This window comes from Notamacropus eugenii, chromosome 5 (genome assembly GCF_028372415.1).
Source record: "Notamacropus eugenii isolate mMacEug1 chromosome 5, mMacEug1.pri_v2, whole genome shotgun sequence".
NCBI classification, from domain to species: Eukaryota; Metazoa; Chordata; class Mammalia; order Diprotodontia; family Macropodidae; genus Notamacropus; species Notamacropus eugenii.
Window position 1 is genome coordinate 89,965,606 of NC_092876.1, and position 21,736 is coordinate 89,987,341.

The following is a 21,736-nucleotide window of genomic DNA, read 5'->3' on the forward strand; positions in this document are numbered from 1 at the left end:
AAAATTATGGAGGAAAAACCTTGAAGAAGAGTGAATAGATTAGCAAAACAGAAATAAAATTTTATTCAAACAACAGATTCCTTAAAAAGTAGAATTGACTAATCAGAAGTTAATAATTCCATGAAACAAGGAATATTATATTCTATTTCTTCTTTTGCTAATCTAGATAATTTATATTAAAATTCTTCCATTTCACTTTAATTGTTAAATCAAATGGCTTATAATTAGGCAAAATAACTCCTTAAATTGTTTTAATTTCATCTTTGCTGGTGATAATTCACCCTTTCCATTTTTAATACTAGTGATTTGGTTTTCTTCTCTCTTTTAAATCAAATTAACCAATTATTTATCTGTTTTGTTTTTTTCATAAAACCAATTCCAACTTTTATTTATTAATTCAATGATTTTACTTTAAATTTTATCAGTCACCTTTAATTTATAATAGGAAGTTGATGATACAGGATCAGAACTCAACAGAGAAATTTGGATGGGGAATCATTTGCATAGAAATGATAATTAAACCCAGACCACAAGTCAGAAGACTCTCCAAAATGTTGCTAACTCTTCCATTCTACTTTATTGAGCTCCTAATAAAAAGATCTATAAAACCCAACTCAGTGACTGTGAATTATTTTTTAATGAAGATTTGTAGGACACGATCTCTAATTTGCTTGGTTCTGACACCATAGATAATGGGGTTGAGAGCAGGTGGGACCACAACATATAGATTGGACAAGAGGATGTGAATATAGTGAGGTACATTCTTGCCAAACCTGTGGGTGAGGAAGGAGAATAGGGATGGGGTATAGAAGGCCAACATAACACAGATGTAGGAGCCACAAGTGTTCACGGCCTTCAGCCGAGCATCTTGGGATGGGAGCCGAAAGACAGCCTGAAGGATCCTGATGTAGGAAACCCCAATCAGAATCACATCCATAAATACTATACAAATAACAACCAAGCCGTAGATAATGTTGATTTTGATGTTGGAACAGGCCAACTTGGCAATGCCCATGTGTTCACAACAAGTATGAGGGATGATATGGGAATCACAGAATGGTAGCCTCACAACAAGATAAATAAAGGGAACAATGAAAGTCGGGGACTTCAGTATGATGGCCCCTGCAATTGCCCCAATAGTTTTATTGGTCAGGATGGTGGTATACCTGAAAGGGTGGCAGATAGCCACATAATGATCAAAGGCCATGGCCAAAAGCACTGCTGACTCCATAGTGGTGAACCTGTGACCAAAGAACATCTGGGCAACACAGCCTGCCAAGCTGATTTCTCTCAAATGAAACCAAAATATTCCCAGCATCTTGGGGATGGTGGCTGTTGACAGACCAAGGTCAATAACAGCTAACATAGCCAGGAAATAGAACATGGGCTGGTGAAGACTCTTTTCAGTTTGTATCACAAACAGAATGGTACAGTTTCCTAAAAGTGCAATCAGATACACAGAACCAAAAGGGAATCCAATCCAGATATGGGCAGCTTCCAGTCCTGGAATACCAACCAGAAAAAAAGGAGGAGGAGTGAGTATGAGTATTATTGGGGTGGGGCATTTTGCCAATGTACGGAGTATTTTTTGTTGGTGGTCTGACCTGGAAGGGAAAAACAAATATAATCAAAGCTTAAATTTTGATCATTCCATAGAAACAAGTGACACCAATCCCCTCCCCTTTTTTCTTCCTTGAGAGAGAGAGACTTTGGAGACCCTGTACCTCCAGCTATACTCCAGGACCTGTAAGTGTACTTCCATTTCTCTTCTTTATTTGGAAGGATTCTAGGTCAGTCCACTTGAAGTTGAATTCCATGGAACAGACACTCATAGGGCATAATTAAGGATAATAATAATCCCTTACTCAGGTACCTATAGGGACAGATTATTTAGAAAGAGGAGATAGGGGGCAGAGCCATGATGGCAGGGTAGAAGGACAGATATGCTCTTGCTCTTCTCCAATAGCCCATAAAATACCTGTAAAAATGACTCTAAACAAATTCTAAAGCAGCAGAAGCCACAAACTGACAGAGTGAAATAAATTTCCAGCCCAAGACAGTCTGGGAGGCCAACAGGAAAGGTCTATTGCACAGGGCTCAGAGCAGAGCATATACCAGCCTGGGCCACATGGCACAGACAGGACTGAAACAGGCTTCAGGGATCAGAATCACAGGTAGCAGCTGTGGTTCCCAGATTTCTTAACCCACAAATGCCAAAAACAGCTTCAAAGGTTAGTAAGAAAGCTCTTTCACCTGGATGAGTGAAGAGGCTGTCTGGCTTGAGCCCTGGTCCCAGGCAGCAGCAGTGTCCACTTTTGGAGCCCTTGGCCTAAAGACCCTGGGGGAATCAAGCTGCTGATCTGGATCTCAGTTCTGAGTGACAGTCGTGGGGTAAGAAAGAGCACTGGAACGATGGAACTGGTGGTGGCTGTGGAGAGGGAACCCTATTAGCAGTTCCAGGGTAGAAAAGGGAGCTTGTGGTTGCTCACAGACCAGAACACAGGCCAGGAGAGGAGTAAACTCCTCTCCCTTTATTGTGTCACCTTGGAGGAACTGAGGACTTACAGGTCCCTAGAGTATACCCTCTACTTAACAAAGGACTCAAAAGTCAAGTAACTGGTTGGGAAAATGCCCAAAAAAGGTGAAAAAATAAGACTACAGAAGGTTACTTTCTTGATGAAAAGGTATTTTCTACAATCCTTTCAGATGAAGAAGAGCAAAGCATACCATCAGAAGAAGACATAAAAATCAAGGCTTCTACATCCAAAACCTCCAAAAATATGCACTGGTGTCACAGGTCATGGAAGAGCTCAAAAAGAATTTTGAAATCAAGTAAGAGAGGTGGAGGAAAAATTGGGAAGAGAAATGAGAGCAATGTAAGAAAATCATGAAAAGCAAGTCAACAGCTTGCTAAAGGAGACTCAAAAGAATGCTGAAGAAAACAACACATTTAAAAATAGACTAACCCAAATGGAAAAGGAGGTCCAAAAAGCCAATGAGGAGAAGAATGTTTTAAAAAACAGAATTGGCCAAGTGGAGAAGAGGGTTCAAAAGCTTACTGAAGAAAATAGTCCTTTAGATTTTAAAATTATAAAAAAAGAATTCACTGATGAGAACATCACTCTGAAAAGGAAAACTGAAGAAATAGAAAAGGAAGTTAAAAAATTAACTGAAGAGAATAACTCCCTAAAAGGAAGAGTTAATCAAATGGAAAAGGAAACCCAAAACCTAATTGGGAAAATTGAACAGATGGAAAAGGAAACCCAAAACCTAACTGGGAAAATTGGTCGAATGGAAAAAGAAATACAAAAATTAAATGGAGAAAATAGCTCCTTAAAGGGAAAAATTGGTCAGATGGAAAAGGAAATGCAAAAGCTAACGGAAGAAAACACTACGATGAAGATTAGAATTGGGCAAGTAGAAACTAATGACTCAATGAGGCAACAAGAATCAGTCAAACAAAATCTAAAGAATGAAAAGATAGAAGAAAATCTAAAATATTTAATTGGAAAAACAACTGACCTGGAAAATAGATCCAGGAGAGAAAATTTAAGAATTATTGGCCTGCCAGAAACCCATGATGAAGAAAAGAGTCTGGACAACATCTTCCAGGAAATCATCAAGGAAAACTGCCCAGAAGTACTAGACTCAGAGGGCAAAATAGTCATCGAAAGAATCCACCGTTCCCCTCCTGAAAGGGATCCCAAACTCAAAACCCCAAGAAATATAGTTGCCAAATTCCAGAGCTATCAAGTGAAGGAGAAAATACTACAAGCAGCCAGAAAGAAAAAATTCAAATATCAAGGACACACAGTCAGGATCACACAGGACCTTGCAGCTTCTACATTAAAAGATCGAAAGAATTGGAACCCAATATTCCATAAGGCAAAGGAGTTGGGACTTCAACCAAGGATCAACTACCCAGCAAAGTTCAGCATAACATTTCAGGCAAGGAGAAAGTCATTCAACGAAATAAGGGATTTCCAGAGCTTCCTGACCAAAACACCAGAACTCAATAGACAATTTGATCTTCAAATGCAGGTCTCCAGAGAATCATAAAAAGGCAAACAGAGGGGAAAAAACAAAAACAAAAACTTGCTACTCAATTAGGGCAAACTGTTTACCTCCCTATAAGGGAAGATGATACCTGTTAATCTTGAGAACTGTGCAGCTATTATGATAAAAGGAATATATGTAAAGGGAATGGGCATAAAGTAAATGATGTCATGTCAAAAATATGATTTAAGTATGAGAAGGGAATGTAATAGGAGGTGTGGAAAGGGGGAAGCAGAAAATGGCAAATTATATCACAGGAAGAAGTACAAAACTATAGTAGAGGGAAGGAGGGGAGGGAGATGAGCATTGTTTGAGAGGTACTCTCATCTGATTTGTTCAAAGGAGGGAACAATAATCTTAAGTAGATAATCCTAACTAGCTCTATATGTAGTAGGAGGGGAAGGGGGAAGAAAGGGGAGGGTGGCTAAAAGGGAGGAAAGAAGCAATAAGAGTAAAGGGGAGTAAAAGGGAGGGGGGCTAAAAGAAGGAGGGGAAGGCTGCAGGAGGAGGGGGAGAAAAGTGAATACTATTGAGGAGGGGAAGGGAGACGGGAGAGCTAAAAGCACAAATGGTGGGAAAGAGGTTGGAGGGAAATACACAGATTGTAATCATAACTGTGAATGTGAATGGAATGAACTCTCCCATAAAACGGAGACGGATAGCAGAATGGATTAAAAGGCATAATCCAACAATATGCTGCTTACAAGAAACACATTTGAAACGGGGGGATACACATAGGATAAAGGTCAAAGGATGGAGCAGAATATATTGTGCTTCAGCTCATGTAAGAAAGGCAGGAGTAGCAATCCTAATCTCAGACAAAGCAAAAGCAGAAATAGATCTAATCAAAAGGGATAAGGATGGAAACTATATCCTGCTAAAAGGCACCATAGACAATGAAGCAATATCATTACTAAACATGTATGCTCCAAGCGGTATAGCATCCAGATTCTTAGAGGAGAGGTTCGGGGAGTTGAAGGAAGAAATTGATAGCAAAACTATACTAGTGGGGGACCTCAACCTCCCCCTCTCTGAACTCGATAAATCCAACCTCAAAATAAACAAGAAAGAGGTTAAGGAGGTAAATAAAACTCTGGATAAGGTAGATATGATAGATCTTTGGAGAAAATTAAATGGGAATAGAAAGGAATATACCTTTTTCTCAGCGGTACATGGAACATTTACAAAAATTGACCATGTACTAGGACATAAAAATCTCACAATCCAGTGCAGAAAGGTAGAGATAATCAATGCATCCTTTTCAGATCATAATGCATTAAAAATTACATGTAATAAAAGGCCATGGAAAGAGAAACCAAAAATCAATTGGAAACTAAATAATCTAATTCTAAAGAAGGGTTGGGTTAAAGAAGAAATCATAGAAACAATCAACAATTTCATTCAAGAGAATGACAGTAGTAAGACAACAAACCAAAACTTATGGGATACTGCAAAAGCAGTTATTAGGGGAAGTTTTATATCTTTGAATGCTTACATAAATAAAATAGAGAAAGAGGAGATCAATGACTTGGGCTTGCAGTTGAAAAAGCTAGAAAAAGAACAAATTGAAAATCCCCAAGTAAATACCAAATTAGAAATACTGAAAACCAAAGGAGAGATTAATAAAATTGAAATTAAGAAAACTATTGAATTAATAAATAAAACCAATAGTTGGTTTTATGAAAAAACTAATAAAATTGATAAACCTTTGGTCAATCTGATTAAAAAAAAGAAAGAAGAAAACCAAATTACTAATATTAAAAATGAAAGGGGTGAACTCACCTCCAATGAGGAGGAAATTAAAACAATAATTAGAAACTACTTTGCCCAACTTTATGCCCACAAATTCGATAATCTAAATGAGATGGATGAATATTTTAAAAAATACAAATTGCCCAGATTAACAGAAGAGGAAGTTGAATACTTAAACAACCCCATCTCAGAAAAAGAAATTGAACAAGCCATCAATGAACTCCCTAGGAAAAAATCTCCAGGGCCAGATGAATTCACAAGTGAATTCTATCAAACATTTAAAGAACAGTTAATTCCAATACTACATACACTATTTCTGAAAATTGGGGAAGAAGGAGTCCTCCCAATTTCTTTCTATGATACAAATATGCTTTTGATACCCAAACCAGGAAGAGACAAAACAGAGAAAGAAAATTATAGACCAATTTCCCTAATGAATATAGATGCAAAAATTTTAAATAAGATTTTAGCAAAACGAATACAGCATCTTATCACGAGATTAATACATTATGATCAGGTAGGATTCATACCAGGACTACAGGGCTGGTTCAATATTAGGAAAACTATTAGCATTATCGATCACATCAACAACAAAGCTGACATAAACCACATGATTATCTCAATAGATGAAGAAAAAGCTTTTGACAAAATACAACATCCATTCCCAGTAAAAACATTGGAGAACGTAGGAATAAAGGGAACTTTCCATAAAATAATAAGCAGTATCTATCTAAAACCTTCAGCAAGCATTATATGCAATGGGGATAAGCTAGATGCATTCCCAATAAGATCAGGGGTGAAACAAGTTTGTGCATTATCACCACTATTATTCAATATGGTACTAGAAATGTTAGCTGTAGCAATTAGACAAGATAAAGATATTCAAGGGATAAGAATAGCCAAAGAAGAAACTAAGTTATCACTCTTTGCAGATGATATGATGATTTACCTAGAGAATCCCAGAGATTCAAGTAAAAAATTACTAGAATTAATAAACAACTTTGGCAAAGTTGCAGGTTACAAAATAAACCCACACAAATCTTCTGCGTTCCTATATATTAGCAACAAAGTCCAACAGCAAGAGATAGAAAGAGAAATCCCATTTAAAGCTAGGGTAGACAGTATAAAATACTTAGGAGTCTACCTGCCAAAACAAACCCAGGGATTATATGAACACAATTACAAGACACTTTTTGCACAAATAAAGTCAGATTTAAGTAAGTGGAAAAACATTAGTTGCTCATGGATAGGCCGTGCTAATATAATAAAAATGACAATTCTACCGAAATTAATATACTTATTTAGTGCCATACCAATTAAACTATCAGACAATTACTTTCTAGAGCTGGATAAAATAATATCAAAATTCATTTGGAAAAACAAAAGGTCCAGAATATCAAAGGGACTAATGAAAAGGAATGCTTGGGAAGGTGGCCTAGCGCTACCAGACCTCAAACTCTACTATAAAGCAGCAATTACCAAAACCACTTGGTACTGGCTAAGAAACAGAGAGGTAGACAAGTGGAATAGACTTGGCACTCAAGAAGCAGTAGGCAAGGAATATAGCAACCTTCTGTTTGATAAACCCAAGGACCCCAGCTTCTGGGATAAGAACTCATTGTTTGACAAAAATTGCTGGGAAAACTGGATAACAGTGTGACGGAAATTAAGCATAGACCCATACCTGACACCGTACACAAGAATAAAGTCCAAATGGGTACATGATTTAGGTATAAAGATTGATACCGGGGGGCAGAGCCAAGATGGCGAAGTAGAAAGACTCACATACACATAGCTCCGAACCCACAAACCACAGAACGGCAGAGGGCACTAACCAAGGGCGAATTCTGCACCCAGAGATCATGGAATATTGGAGCGAGGGAGATTTCTGTTCCGGAGAGACCTGTAAACCTCCCGCGGGGGGACCTTCGAGCCGTGGACTGGGCGCCAGGGCAGGAAGAGGAGAGCAGTCCTGCAGCGGCAGTGACACCGTGGGAAAGAGATCCAGCGGCCACGCGGGTCCCCCCACCCACAGAGGGACCTGCAAACTTCTCGCAAAAGGTCCGTTGCGCTGCAGACATGGTGCCCAGCCCGGACCTGTGGCGGCGACAGCGGCCGCGGCTCCGAGAGACAAAGTTCTGAGAGGGATCCAGAGGCGGGATCTTCAGCAGCTGCATGGGCCCCCCACCAACAGGTGACTGACGGGGGTAGGTGAGAGAGTCTCTTTGGCGGGTTGAGAGGGGAGCGTGGTGCCCCCATAGCTTGGGCCCCCCAGGAGATGGAAGCTGAGAGGCGGCTGCAGACAGGGGCTCCCCAAACAGGTGGGAGCCTGGATCCATTGTGGAAGGTCTATGCATAAACCCCCTGAGGGAACTGAGCCAGAGAGGCGGCCCTGCCCATGACCTCAGCACCTGAACTTAATTTAACACTGAATAGCAGCCCTGCCCCTGCCAAAAACTCTAAGGCAGGAAGCAGCATTTGAATCTCAGTCCCCAAACGCTGGCTGGGAGGACTAGGAGGCTAGGTGGATGTGAGGAGAACATTCAGAGGTCAGGCCACTAGGGGGAGACAATGCCAAGAAAAGGGAAAAGAAATAAAACTATTGAAGGGTACTTTATGGGAGAAAAATCACTTCCTCCCTTCCTTTCTGATGGGGAGGAACAAGGCTTGCCATCAGGCAAAGACACAGAAATCGAGGACTCTGTGCCCCAGCCCACCCAATGGGCTCGGGCCATGGAAGAGCTCAAGAGGAATTTTGAAAATCAAGTTAGAGAGGTGGAGGAAAGACTGGGAAGGGAAATGAGAGGGATAAGGGAGACGTATGAAAAACAGATCAGCTCCCTGCTAAAGGAGAACCAAAAAAATCTTGAAGAAATTGGCACCTTGAGAACTAGCCTAACTCAGCTGGCAAGGGAGGTGCAAGGGGCCAATGAGGAGAAGAATGCTTTCAAAAGCAGAATTAACCAAATGGAAAAGGAGATTCAAAAGCTTACTGAAGAAAATAGATCTCTCAAATCTGGAATGGTACAGATGGAAGCTTTGGACTTTTTGAGAAAGACAGATATCTCAGAACATACCGCGCAGATTCGAAAAATGGAAGATAATGTGAAATATCTTATTGGAAAAGCAACTGACCTGGAAAATAGAATCAAGAAGACAATGTAAAAATTCTGGGTCTACCTGAAAACCATGATCAAAAGAAGAGCCTAGACATCATCCTCCACGAAATTATCAAGGAAAACTGCTCTGAGATTCTAGAACCAGAAGGCAAAATAAATATTCAAGGAATCTGCAGAACACCGCATGAAAGAGATCCAAAAAGAGAAACTCTTAGGAGCATTGTGGCCAAATTCCAGAGTTCCCAGGTGAAGGAGAAGATATTGCAAGCAGCTAGAAAGAAACAATTCAAGTATTGTGGAAATACAATCAGGATAGTACCGGATCTGGCACCTTCTACATTGAGGGATGGAAGGGAATGGAATAGGATATTCCGGAGGTCAAAGGAACTAGGACTGAAGCCAAGAATCACCTACCCAGCAAAACTGAGTATAATACTTCAGGAGAAAAAAATGGTCTTTCAATGAAATAGAGGACTTTCAAATTTTCCTGATGAAAAGACCAGAGGTGGAAAGAAAATTTGACTTTCTAACACAAAAATGAAGAGAACCATGAAAAGGTGAACAGCTGAGAGAAATCATAAGGGACTTACTAAAGTTGAACTGTTTACATTCCTACATGGAAAGACAATATTTATAACTCTTGAAACATTTCAGTATCTGAGCACTGGGTGGGAGTACACACACACACACATGCACACATGCACACATACATAGAGACAGAGTGCACAGAGTGAATTGAAGAGGATGGGATCATATAGTAAAAAAAAAAAATGAAATCAAGCATTGAGAGAGAAATATTGGGAGGAGAAAGGGAGAAGTTATATGGGGCAAATTATCTCTCATAAAAGAGGCAAGCAAATGACTTATTAGTGGTGGGATAAAGAAGGGAGGGAAGAGAAAAATATGAGATCTACTGTCATCACATTCCACTAAAGGAAAGAATATAATGCGCACTCATTCTGATAGGAAAACCTATCTCATAATACAGGAGAGTGGACAGGGGCACAAGCAGGAAGGGGGGGAGGATAGAGGGGAGGGCATGGGGAGGAGAATGCAATACGAGGTCGACACTCACGGGGAGGGAAAGGACCATAAGAAAATAGAAGTAATGGGGGACAGGACAGGATGGAGGGAAATATAGTTAGTCTTATACAACACAACTAGTATGGAAATCATTTGCAAAACTAAACAGATATGGCCTATATTGAACTGCCTGTCTTCCAAGGGGAAGGGGTAGAGAGGGAGGGAGCTAAAGAAGTTGGAACTCAAAGTGTTAGGACCAAATGTAATGTTCTTACCACTGGGTAACAAGAAACACAGGTTAAGGGGTCAAGAAAGCTATCCGGCCCTACAGGACAAAAGAGAAGACGGAGACCAGGGCAGGGAGGGAGGAGAGAGGAGAGAGCAGATAGGTCACAGAGGCAATTAGAAAACTTGGGTCCGGGGGGGGAGGGGGAAAAAAGGGGAGAAAATTTGTAACCCAAAATTAAAAGTTCAATAAAAAAAAAAGTAAAAAAAAAATGATTGATACCATGAATTAACTGGAGAAGCAAGGAATAGTGTATTTATCAGATCTATGGAGAAGGGAAGAATTCTTTACTAAAGGAGAGCTAGAAAGCATTATGAAATGCAAAATGGATAACTTTGATTACATTAAACTGAGAAGTTTTTGCACAACCAAACCCAATGCAACCAAAATCCGGAGGGATGTAGTAAATTGGGAAAGAATTGGGAAAGAAAGCTTGGGGATAAAGGCCTCATTTCTAGAATATATAGAGAACTGACCCAAATGTATAATCATACAAGTCATTCCCCAATTGATAAATGGTCAAAGGATATGAACAGGCAATTTTCAGAAGAAGAAATTAAAGCTATCTATAATCATATGAAAAAATGCTCTAAATCACTATTGGTTAGAGAGATGCAAATCAAAACAACTCTGAGGTACCACATCACACCTATAAGATTGGCAAACATGACAGAACAAGAAAATGATAAATGCTGGAGAGGATGTGGGAGAGTTGGAACACTAATTCATTGTTTGTGGAGCTGCGAACGCATCCAACCATTCTGGAGAGCAATTTGGAACTATGCCCAAAGGGTTACAAAAATGTGCATACCCTTTGACCCAGCAATATCGCTACTAGGACTATATCCCCAAGAGATCATAAAAATGGGAAAGGGTCCCACATGTACAAAAATATTTATAGCAGCACTCTATGTAGTTGCCAAAAACTGGAAGTCAAGGGGATGTCCATCAATTGGGGAATGGCTGAATAAATTATGGTATATGAATGTAATGGAGTACTATTGTGCCATAAGAAATGATGAACAAGAAGACTTCAGAGAGGCCTGGAAGGACTTATATGACCTGATGCTGAGTGAAAGGAGCAGAACCAGGAGAACTTTATGCACAGTAACGACCACAGTGTGTGAGAGTTTTTTCTGGTAGACCTAGATTTTTGTAATAACACAAGAACTTCTTACAAAAAAAAAAATAAATCCCAATGGTGGTTCTCAAGGCAAAATGCCTTCCACACTCAGAGAGAGAAATATGGAAGTCACTCACATAATGTAACAGATCATGTTTGTGTATGTGTATGTGTTTGTGTATCATGTTCTGATTTGTTATATGATTTCTTTCATTTATCTTAGTCTGACTACATAACATGACTATAGTGAAAATATACTCAATAGGAAAGTATATGTAGAATCTATACAGAATTGTATGCAGTCGTGGGGAGGGAGGGGGGGAGTGGGGGGTAGGTGGGGGGGATAAAATCACAATTGTATGGCAGTGATTGCTAAACATTAAAAAATAAAAAAATAAATAATAAAAAAAAAGAAAATAGTTCTTTAAAAATAAGAATGGAGCAGATGGAAGCTAATGACTTTATAAGAAACCAAGAAATCATAAAAAAACCCCAAAAGAATGAAAAAATAGAAGACATTGTGAAATATCTCACTGGAAAAACAACTGACCTGAGAAATAGTACCAGGAGAGATAAATTAAAAATTATTGGTGTACCTGAAAACCATGATCAAAAAAAGAGCCTAGATATTATCTTCCAAGAAATTATCAAGGAAAACTGCCATGATATTCTAGACCCAGGGGGTAAAATAGAAATGGAAAGAATTCACCAATCACCTGCTGACAGAGATACCAAAAGGAAAACCCCTAGGAATATTGTAGCCAAATTCCAGAGTTCCCAGGTCAAGAAGAAAATATTACAAGCAGCCAGAAAGAAGCAGTTCAAGTATTGTGGAAATACAATCAGGATAACTGGATAACAGCTTCTACACCAAGGGATCAAAGGGTTTGGGATATGATATTCCAGAGGTCAAAGGAAATAGAACTAAAACCAAGAATCACCTACCCAGCAAAACAGAGCATGATACTTCAGGGGAAGGATGGAATTTCAATGAAATAGAGGACTTCCAAGCATTCTTGTTGAAAAGACCAGAGCTGAATAGAAAATCTGATGTTGAAATGCAAGAATCAAGAGAAACATGAAAAGGTAAACAGGAAAGAGAAGCCTTCAGGAACTCATTAAAGTTGAACTGTTTACATTCCTACATGGAAAGCTGTTACTTCTAACTCATGAGACCTTTCTCAGTATTAGGGTAGTTAGAGGGAATGTAAATATGTAAGTATATATGGGTATGTATGTATGTGTATATTACATATGTGTTAGTATGTACATGTATATGGATGTATTGTGTATATTTATATGTATGGATGGATATATACACATATATGTATGTGTACACACACATACATACACACATAGACAGAGGGCACAGGGTGAGCTGAATAAGAAGGGAGAATACCTAAAAAAATAAAGTTTACTGTTGAATGGAATGTACTAGGAGCAAAAGAAGGGGTAAGGTAGAATGTAGCAAATCATCTCATATAAAAGGGGGAAGAAAGAGCTTTCACAATAAGGGGAAGAGGGGGGAGATGAAAGGAAATAATTGAGTCTTACTCATGGAATTTGGCTTAAGGAGGGAATAACAGACACTCAACTGGAAATGGAAATCTATTTTACCTTGCAGAAAGTCAAGGGGCAAGGGAATAGGAGAGGAAAGATAACAGAAGAGTAGCAAATTGGGGAAAGGGACAATCAGAAGCAAACACTATTGCAGGATGACAGGTCAAGGGAGAGAATGGAATAAATAAAGGGCAGGATAGGACAGAAGGAAGTGTGGTTAGTCTTTTAAAACATAACTCTTACAGAAGTGCTTTGCACTGTTACACATGTATAACCTATGTTGAGTTGCTAGTTTTCTCAATGAGGATAGGCGGGGAGGGAGGGAGAGAATATGGAACTCAAAACTTTAAGAATAAATGTTAAAAAATTTTTAGTATTCAACTGGAAATTAAGATATAAAGCAATAGAGTATAGAAATGTATTTTGCCCTACAGGAAAATAGAGGGGAAGAGGGATGGAAGAAGTGTGGGTAATACAAGGGGCAAAAGACTGGAGGAAGGGGTGGATTGGGTGCATGTTGTCCTGGGGTTGGTGGTAGGGAGAGATAGGGAGAAAATTTTGAATTCAAATTCTTGTGGAAGTGAATGTTAACTGAAAAATAAATTATATATTTAGAAAAGAGGAGCTAGAGAACAGTGTCCAATAATACAGAGAGGATAAGGAAGGTAAGGACTAAAAAGGTCTTTGAATTTTGTAATTAGCAAGTTGCTAGTGACCTTTGGGGAGAATGATTTTAATAAATTGGTGGAAATAAAAGTGTACTTTCAAGAAGCTGAGAAGGGGGTGGGTGTTAAGCAAGCGAAGGCATGGGATGTATATAAACAATTTGTACAAGAATGACCATGAAGGAGTCAGTTGTGATCATGGCTGGATGAGGTAAAAGAGTAAAGGGAAGGCTTTGGGGGAACTAAGGAAACCTCATCATAGTATTAAAAATTCAGGATTGAAATGGACCTTCAAAACCACCTGGTCTGGCCCTTGAATTTTACAGATAAGGAAAATGAGGACTGGAGAGACTAGAATTTGCCTAAAGTCACATAGAAAGCTGTATGTAAATAAACTACTTTATCTGACTTCAAATTGAGGTCTCTTTAATTTTTGTTATTTTGCTTCTATTTTCCCTAAAATGTTTTGGGAAGGTGGGAAGGTGGGTAGATAGAGACATTATAAATGCATTAAAGAAAAGGAGTGCTGGTTTAGGGTCCTGACGGCCATGGAACGGCAAGAAATCAATGGAACAATTAGAGGAATTAGCCTTGACAAGGAACAGGGTGACTTCTGCTACAGGAGTTTCATGTGATCATAGATTTAGAGAGGAAACAAACCTCAAAAATAGTCTAACATATCCTCCCCATTTTACGGGTGAAAATGGGGTCTCATTAAGTACCTTGCCAAAGTCACATGAAAAGTAAGTGCCAGGGTCAAATTTTCAACATGGTATTCTAGTACCAGATGTAGTGTCATTTCCATTATGCTACTGTGTGATTTAGTTTTAATGTGCTTCTGAGCTTTCCCTGCCCCTTGTCCCACTTTGCCTCCAAAGGCATGGAAATGCTTTGAGAAACAGAGTTTATCAGTTTTTCCTTATGGCATTCATTTTTAACCTCAGAGATTGAAGTCAAGAAAACAAACTGTGCTGTCCACTAAGCTATTCATACCACAAAGACCAGGCTAAAGGATTGTCATGGATCTGACCTCACATGACATTTTAAAGACTCTATCTTCTCAATCATCAGTGGGATTATTAGAATTATCAGGAAGTAAGGGCCATCACTGAGGAGCACATAAATTTTGTTCTTCTTGTCCCTCAGAACAGGAAGCTCCTTGTTGTTCGGTTAGTGGCTCTTTTTGATACCATTTGAGGTTTTCTTGGCATAGATACTGGGGTAGTTTGTCAATTCCTTCTCCAGCTCATTTTACAGATGAGGAAACTGAGACAAGGAGGATTAAGTGACCTGCACAGGGTCACACAACTAAGTGTCTGAAGCCAGATTTGAATTCACAAAGATAAGTCTTCCTAACTCCAGGTTCAGCTCCCTATCCACTGTACCACCTAGCTTTTTAGGCCTAACAGAACAAACTTCTACCTCTCCTTGGGATTGGAGAGCATCTTTTGCAGACAATGGAGGACCACAGGAAGTCTTTTACTATGTCTTGGAAGTGCCGCTTAAGTAAAGCAACCATTTAATCATGTCCTTAAAGCCCTAGTTGCTTAATTGTGTAATTAAAGACAGATTCTAGTCTTAGCAAGAGACACTTAGAAAGTTTGATATGAGTAGATGACGTAACATAAAGTAAATGGTAACAAGAGAATAGGAAAAATGGAAACTCCTATTTGGCCTCTAAAACACTTCACATCCTTGCTCCAGTCTTTATATACAACATATTATATATTTCCTCCTTCCTACATGTCACGTTTTAGCCAAATTGGCCTTCAGATACAACCCTCTATCTCTTGCCTCTGTGCCTTTTCACTGGCAATACCCCATGCCTTGAATGCCCTTCACCTGACATCCACCTCACAGAATCTCTTGCTTCCTTCAAACCCAGTTCAAGTATCACCTTAGACATTAAGTCTTTTGTGGTCCTCCCAATTTTTGGTGGCCTCCTTCTCTAAATTACCTTTTATTCATTTTGTACGTATTCAGTATATGATCATGTAAATGTTCCTATTCTCTATTCCAATAGACCAATAGAATGTAAGCTCCTGGAGAGCAGGAGCTATTGCTTTTTTGTCTTTATATCTGCGATATCTAGCATGGTACCTGATCTGTAATAAGCATTTAATAAATGCTTACTGATTGATTGCTTAATTGAATTAATTAAACATACACAATGATTACAAATAATGTAAAGGAAATACGGCTAATATCTATAAAGTACTTTGAGGTTTGCAAAATACTTTAATAACATTATGTCATTTTATCCTCACAGCAACCCAGAGAAGTCAATACCATTATTTCCCCCATTTCTGCAGATGAGGAAACTGAGAAAGACCGGAGTTAATGACTGGTCCAGAGTCACACAGCTGGTAAGTGCTGATGCACAATTTAAATTTCTGTGCCACCTAGCTGCCTCTTTAAAAATAAAAGGACTCCAGAGGATTGATTTAAAAATGCTTACAGTTATGCAGTGATAAAACTGTCAGATATGGTCAGATATGATTATCTGTTGGTTTATTTTACCTAACTATAATTGTTTTTTACAAGAGAGGGCCAGGAGAGTTGCCTCTCATAAGAGGATGATGAAAATGAGTAGCTCTTACTTTTTCCATCAGGAGAGAAGAAATGGGAGGTCTCTCTAATAGAAAGGGAGTCTGAGTGTGCAATAAGGACTTCTGCATTTCAGTGAAGAGTGATGCAAGGGAACATTTCCCTACATATCAATCTGCTTCTGAGAAGTAAGTTAGGGTACAAGCTTCTTTTTCCCCTTTTAGAAGGTAAGCTCCTTGAAGACAAGATCTGTCTTCCTTTTTGCTTACATCTATATCTCCAGCACTTATAGTACAATACAGTACAGTATAGTACGGTGGTATGCCTGGCATCTAGTAAATGCTTAATAAATACTTGTTGGCATGACTAGAATACTTGGGGAATTGAGGCAACCCAAAGAAAGGCAGCCTGGTAGAAAACATTTTCATCTTTCTTGTTTCTGCTGCTACCTCTGATATCTTTATATCCTGTCCTTCCTCTGTTTCTGTTTCTCTCTATTATTGGCTAAAATGGCCCTTTCCTCCCCTAGGCCCAGGTGAATGAATTCCTCTCCCTTCTTAAGTTTTACCAGTTTCTCATCAGGTATATCCTTCATTTAACATAGTCCTGGGAAAATAATCAAATGCAGAATCATGTTCAAGCCAGGCATTGATTGTTTATTTTTTTCAAATGTTGACAAGTTTTGTTGCTGAATCCCTTTTTCAGTCATCTAAACTTTACCACATTCTGTTTTCAAATCTCTGCTCAAGACAAACCCAACGTGCCTTAATAGTTATAATTTCACTGTTGCTCCTGTGTACTATGCATGACTGTACTCCTTACACATGTATTTATAGGACTCTGAGATATATCACAAAAAATTTGGCATCAGTAATATTTGCCTCATGATCTAAGTCTCACATTTGTGGGAACTCTTTTCCTTCTTTTCTATCAGGTGGCTAGGGAGGAAAAAGTGAGACTGGCAACCTTGTGCTGCCCTCCCTCACTCAAATCAAAGTCAACTGCAAGTCATGTCATCATTTTCCTGATGTCATGGTCCTCTTCATAAACGAAGGACAAACACAACCTGTGAGTAGTGCAAGCTGTCTGAATGGGAACACAGTCAGTTGGGTAACTCAGTTTGTCCTCTCCCTCTCCTTCCCTCCAAAGGAGGGTAAACTTTGGTGGCCAGAAGCTGCCCAGTTAATTTGAATTTATTGGCTAGATTTCTCTTTCTTTTTCTTTTCTTCTTTCCTTCCTTTCCTTCCTTCTTTCCTTTCCTTCCTTCTTTTCCTTCCTCCTTTTCTGCTTTTCTTCCTTCCTTCCTTCCTTCCTTCCTTCCTTCCTTCCTTCCTTCCTTCCTTCCTTCCTTCCTTCCTTCCTTCCTTCCTTCCTTCCTCTCTTTCTTTCTTTCTTTCTTTCTTTCTTTCTTTCTTTCTTTCTTTCTTTCTTCCTTTCTTCTTTCTTCTTTCACAAAAACTTAAACCCAGTTCTCTCTGAAATTCATTGATTGGACCACAAAAGGTCCCTGTCCAAGCTCCACTTAATGTCTATATTTTGGGCCCTTCTGGCTTACAGTGAATGTCAGTGGTAGCTGTTTCTCTTTAGAACAACAACTCTGAGGGTCTTCCCCTCCCGGATTGATTTTTTTTTCTAATTAAAGGGGCCATTCCTTGACTCATTTCTTAAAGAGAATTATTCTCTAAATGGGTGTTTACCTCATGCAAAGTGAGAACCTGAAAAGACCTTAGTCTAAAAGGACCAGGGTCTTCCATTGTATCCTGGGCCATCTCCAGTCATCCTGATGAATATCTGATCACTGGATCTAGATGACTGGAGAAAAAAGTGAGGCTGGTGACCTTGCTCATCCCTCCCTCACTTAAATCAAAGTCGACTGCAAGGCATGTTATCATTTCCTTGATGTCTTGGTCCTCTTCAAGAATGAAGGACAAACACAGCAATCTTCTACCATTACCTACAACAAAGCCGAGCATCTGAGGGAGATTAATTAGTGCTAATGACTATTATTCTCCTATGTATCTCTGGATCTGGGTCTGTATTTCAGTGGATGTTCCATGAGGGAAAGAAGGATTTTTTCTTCTTCATTGCATGTTAGTTAGTCTATTCTCTTGATTTGTACACAGATATTCAATCACTGTAATAGAGTAGGAGTCATAAATTTTGCACATGTTAATAATTTTTTTTTACCACAGTTACTCCTTCCTTCATAGGCCTTTTCTACAGGTTTCTGTTTCTCATTCTTTGCCCTAGAGTATGCTCTGACACCTGAACATCAATGTTCAACAATTCTTAGGCCAAGAAACCTTTCTCCCCAAATAACAATTTGATCACTCCTTCTCTTATTTGCTTGGTCTTCACTCCATAAATAATAGGGTTCATTGTGGGAGGCAGGAGCAGGTAGAGATTGGCCACAATGATGTGAATATGGTGGGGAATAGTGTGTCCCCCAAAACGATGGGTGAAGAATGTGAAGAAAGCAGGAACATAGGTGATAACTATAGCACAAATGTGAGATGTGCATGTACTAAAGGCTTTGTGTCGGGCTTCTGCAGAGGAGAGGCTCACTACAGCCCGGAGAATCATGGTATAAGATGCAGAAATGCAGCAAATATCAAACACACCTATTAGAAGAGCAACCATCAGACCATAGATAGCATTGACTTTGACATTCCCACAGGACACCTTAGCTACAGACATGTGGTCACAATAAGTGTGAGGAATGATGTTTCCTTGGCAGTAGGACAACCTCTTCGAGAGAAATGTGAAGGGGATAATGAGCATCACACCCCGCAAGAAGGTGATGAACCCAATCTTGGCAATGACAGAATTGGTGAGGATGGTAGTGTAGCGTAGGGGATAGCATATGGCCACATAGCGGTCCAGGGCCATGAGCATGAGTACACCAGATTCCATCCCAGTCAGCATATGAACAAAGAACATCTGGACCAGGCAAGCATTAAAAGTGATCTTCTTGAGGTTGAACCAGAAGATACAGAGCATATTGGGTACAGTTGTGGTGCAGAGGGCAACATCAGTGAAGGAAAGTAGAGCCAAGAAGTAGTACATAGGCCGGTGCAAGGATTCTTCATGGTGAATTAAATAGAGGAGTCCACTATTCCCCAAAACAGCAGTGAGGTACATGGAGCAGAATGGTAGGGAGATCCACATGTGAGATGCTTCCAACCCAGGAACTCCATTCAGAATGAAGAATGTGGGAGTCAAGCTGGAGCTATTGGAGTTGGACATGACAGGCAAGAGGATAGCATGTTATCTTCTTCAATGGTGGCTGCTGCCTGCCCGGAAAGAGAATATAAGGTAAGTGTTTCAGGAAAATCAGCTACGGATGATTGTAGAGAACAAGAATGGAAAAATCTCTTCAACCAGATTATGTGTCAAGTATCACATTCAAAGGGTTTGGGGGATTCAAACTCACTTTGGCCTGACAAAACTCAAATATGATCATCTGGTAACTCAGCCTCTCATTGTGTCATTTGGATGTATCATCCTTATCAATACCTCTCTCTTGGCCAAGCACTGAATTAAACTCAAGGGATTCTTTTATCCATTTATATGCCAGTTCCCAGACTAAATTACCTTGATTTCTCTTTGCCAGGATGATAACTAGTCATCTTGCTGCCTGAATGAATTGCACATTCAAATCACAGTAATAGAGATACATTCATTTGAATAGGAGACTAGATCCCATACCCTATTGTATACTATAGGGCAACACCATAATATACCACTCTATTTATGAAGACCAAAACCCCAGGATACTTTTAGTCAGGTGTTAGCAAGGTTGTTGCAATGGAGTGATTTGGAAGTGTCAGGCTGAATTTGACAAGTATTCAACTGGGGTGAAGTCACCAGGAGACATGCAGTAAACTATCCAATAACTTTCTATTTTTACTAAGTATTCTTGCTAAGTGCTGTTAAATTATTTTTGGGCAGCTAAAAGAGTGCAAGCTTTTCCAAAAATACAACTGAAATATTTTTAATCGTATTTAAAATTATTATTTAAAAATGTTGAGCCCTCTAAATTTCAATGTTTAGGGGAAAAATCACCATTATTGCTCTGCCATCTTTAAGGCTATATTCCTCTCCACCAATTCAAGCTGAACACTTCCAAGAAGACTATACAATTGCTATTCAATTGTTTCTGATCATTTCAATCTTTCTAGTATCCCCCTTAGTTACTATTATATGTTATTGGACTTTCTCTGAATTAGATGTTGCAATTAGCTGTTTTTGATGGGGAATGTATTAGATTTGTGGCCTTGGGGAAGCATTTTAATTCTCTGGCTATCAGTTTCTTTATCTTGTAAATTGATTAGTTTTGAGGGGATGGCCTCTGAAGTCCCTTCTAGCTCTAAATCTATATTCTAGATTGTGATTCAAATAGTTTGATCTGTTAAGCATAGAATAAAAAATAAATTTCATGAATTGAAAACATTTTTGAATCGAAAGTTTTCAGTTATTAAATAAACATATGAAGGACTGCAATGAACAGTCTCATTGTCACACATCTTTTCTCTCATCTCCCATCCTCTTTTGAGAGCTTTGCTATCACTTTATCCCATGAAAACACGCCATTTGATGGAAGATGAAAATTTTATATGTTAATAGTCTCTGATTTTAGTTCTTTATATTTAATGTTCTTAAATTAAATTGTAGATGTTAATAAGAAAATTCATGTGAATCTAAAAGGAGAAAAAACTGATACATCTTTTGTTTATTGTCCTACCTAACTTCAAAGGAAGAATATAAATGACCTTTGGAGAGTCTTGCCCACTTCTTAAGTTTAAGAAAGGAGAGATTTAGAATGAAGGTAACAGTACCTAGAAATTAACCTCACAGTTATTTTTCTCTAGGCTAAAAAAAAGTACATAGAGAAATGTTAGATATCAATTATATTATGGATCATAGATTTTGAGGTCATCTAGATCAATCTCTAGAAACTGATCATATAATTCTAATAGTTTACTTCTTCTGTTTCATATATGCACACAGTCATCTCTTAAACATCACCAGTTCTCTAAATTGTTCCACTTGTGAGATCCACTTTGAAATATTACTCTTTGATTATAATGTCCTACCTTTTCATTCATGTCATGAAGCCAAGGCAAGCTAGTAATAATTTATGAAATATATTACACATAAGGAATTCTGCAAGGTGCTGGACATAAAAATACACAAAAATGGGGTGAGTCCTACTCTCAAATGCCTTACAGCCTAAATGGGGGAGTGAATCAAAGAAGAAGCATTTATTAAAGGTCTATTGCATGCTTGAAATTTTACTAAGAGCTAGGACTACAAAGACAAAATGAAACAGCGTCTACTTCAAAGGAGTTTATATTCTATCATGGGATACAATATATACAATTAGAAGCATATGCAAAATAAGTATAAACAAAATAAGTACAATATAATTTAGAGAGGCCAGAAGTTGGGAAGATGAGGAAAGGCCTCACATAGGAGGTGCTTCTTGAGCTGAGCTTTCAAAGAAATTAGGTATTCTGAGAGGCACAGGAGACATGTAGTCAATTTTAGGAATGGGGGAATAACCTGTTTAAAAAAATATCAGGAAAAAGAGGTAGTGACACAA

At 38.8% G+C, this 21,736-nt stretch overlaps 1 protein-coding gene and 1 pseudogene across 1 annotated transcript; both read right to left on the reverse strand.

Moving 5' to 3' along the window:
- Window positions 1-628: 628 nt before the first annotated feature.
- LOC140508664 (olfactory receptor 52E4-like) lies at window positions 629-1,565 on the reverse strand (annotated as a pseudogene).
- A 16,855-nt stretch (window positions 1,566-18,420) lies between these two features.
- On the reverse strand, window positions 18,421-19,377 carry LOC140508665 (olfactory receptor 52N2-like). The gene has a single exon (XM_072616552.1). It carries the CDS (start codon window positions 19,375-19,377, stop codon window positions 18,421-18,423), a length of 957 nt encoding a protein of 318 aa, XP_072472653.1.
- Between the last annotated feature and the right edge of the window lie 2,359 nt (window positions 19,378-21,736).

Bases quoted from the DNA above. Each gene is read 5' to 3' on its own strand.
- LOC140508665 (XM_072616552.1), bottom strand. From the start codon at position 19,377: ATGTCCAACTCCAATAGCTCCAGCTTGACTCCCACATTCTTCATTCTG.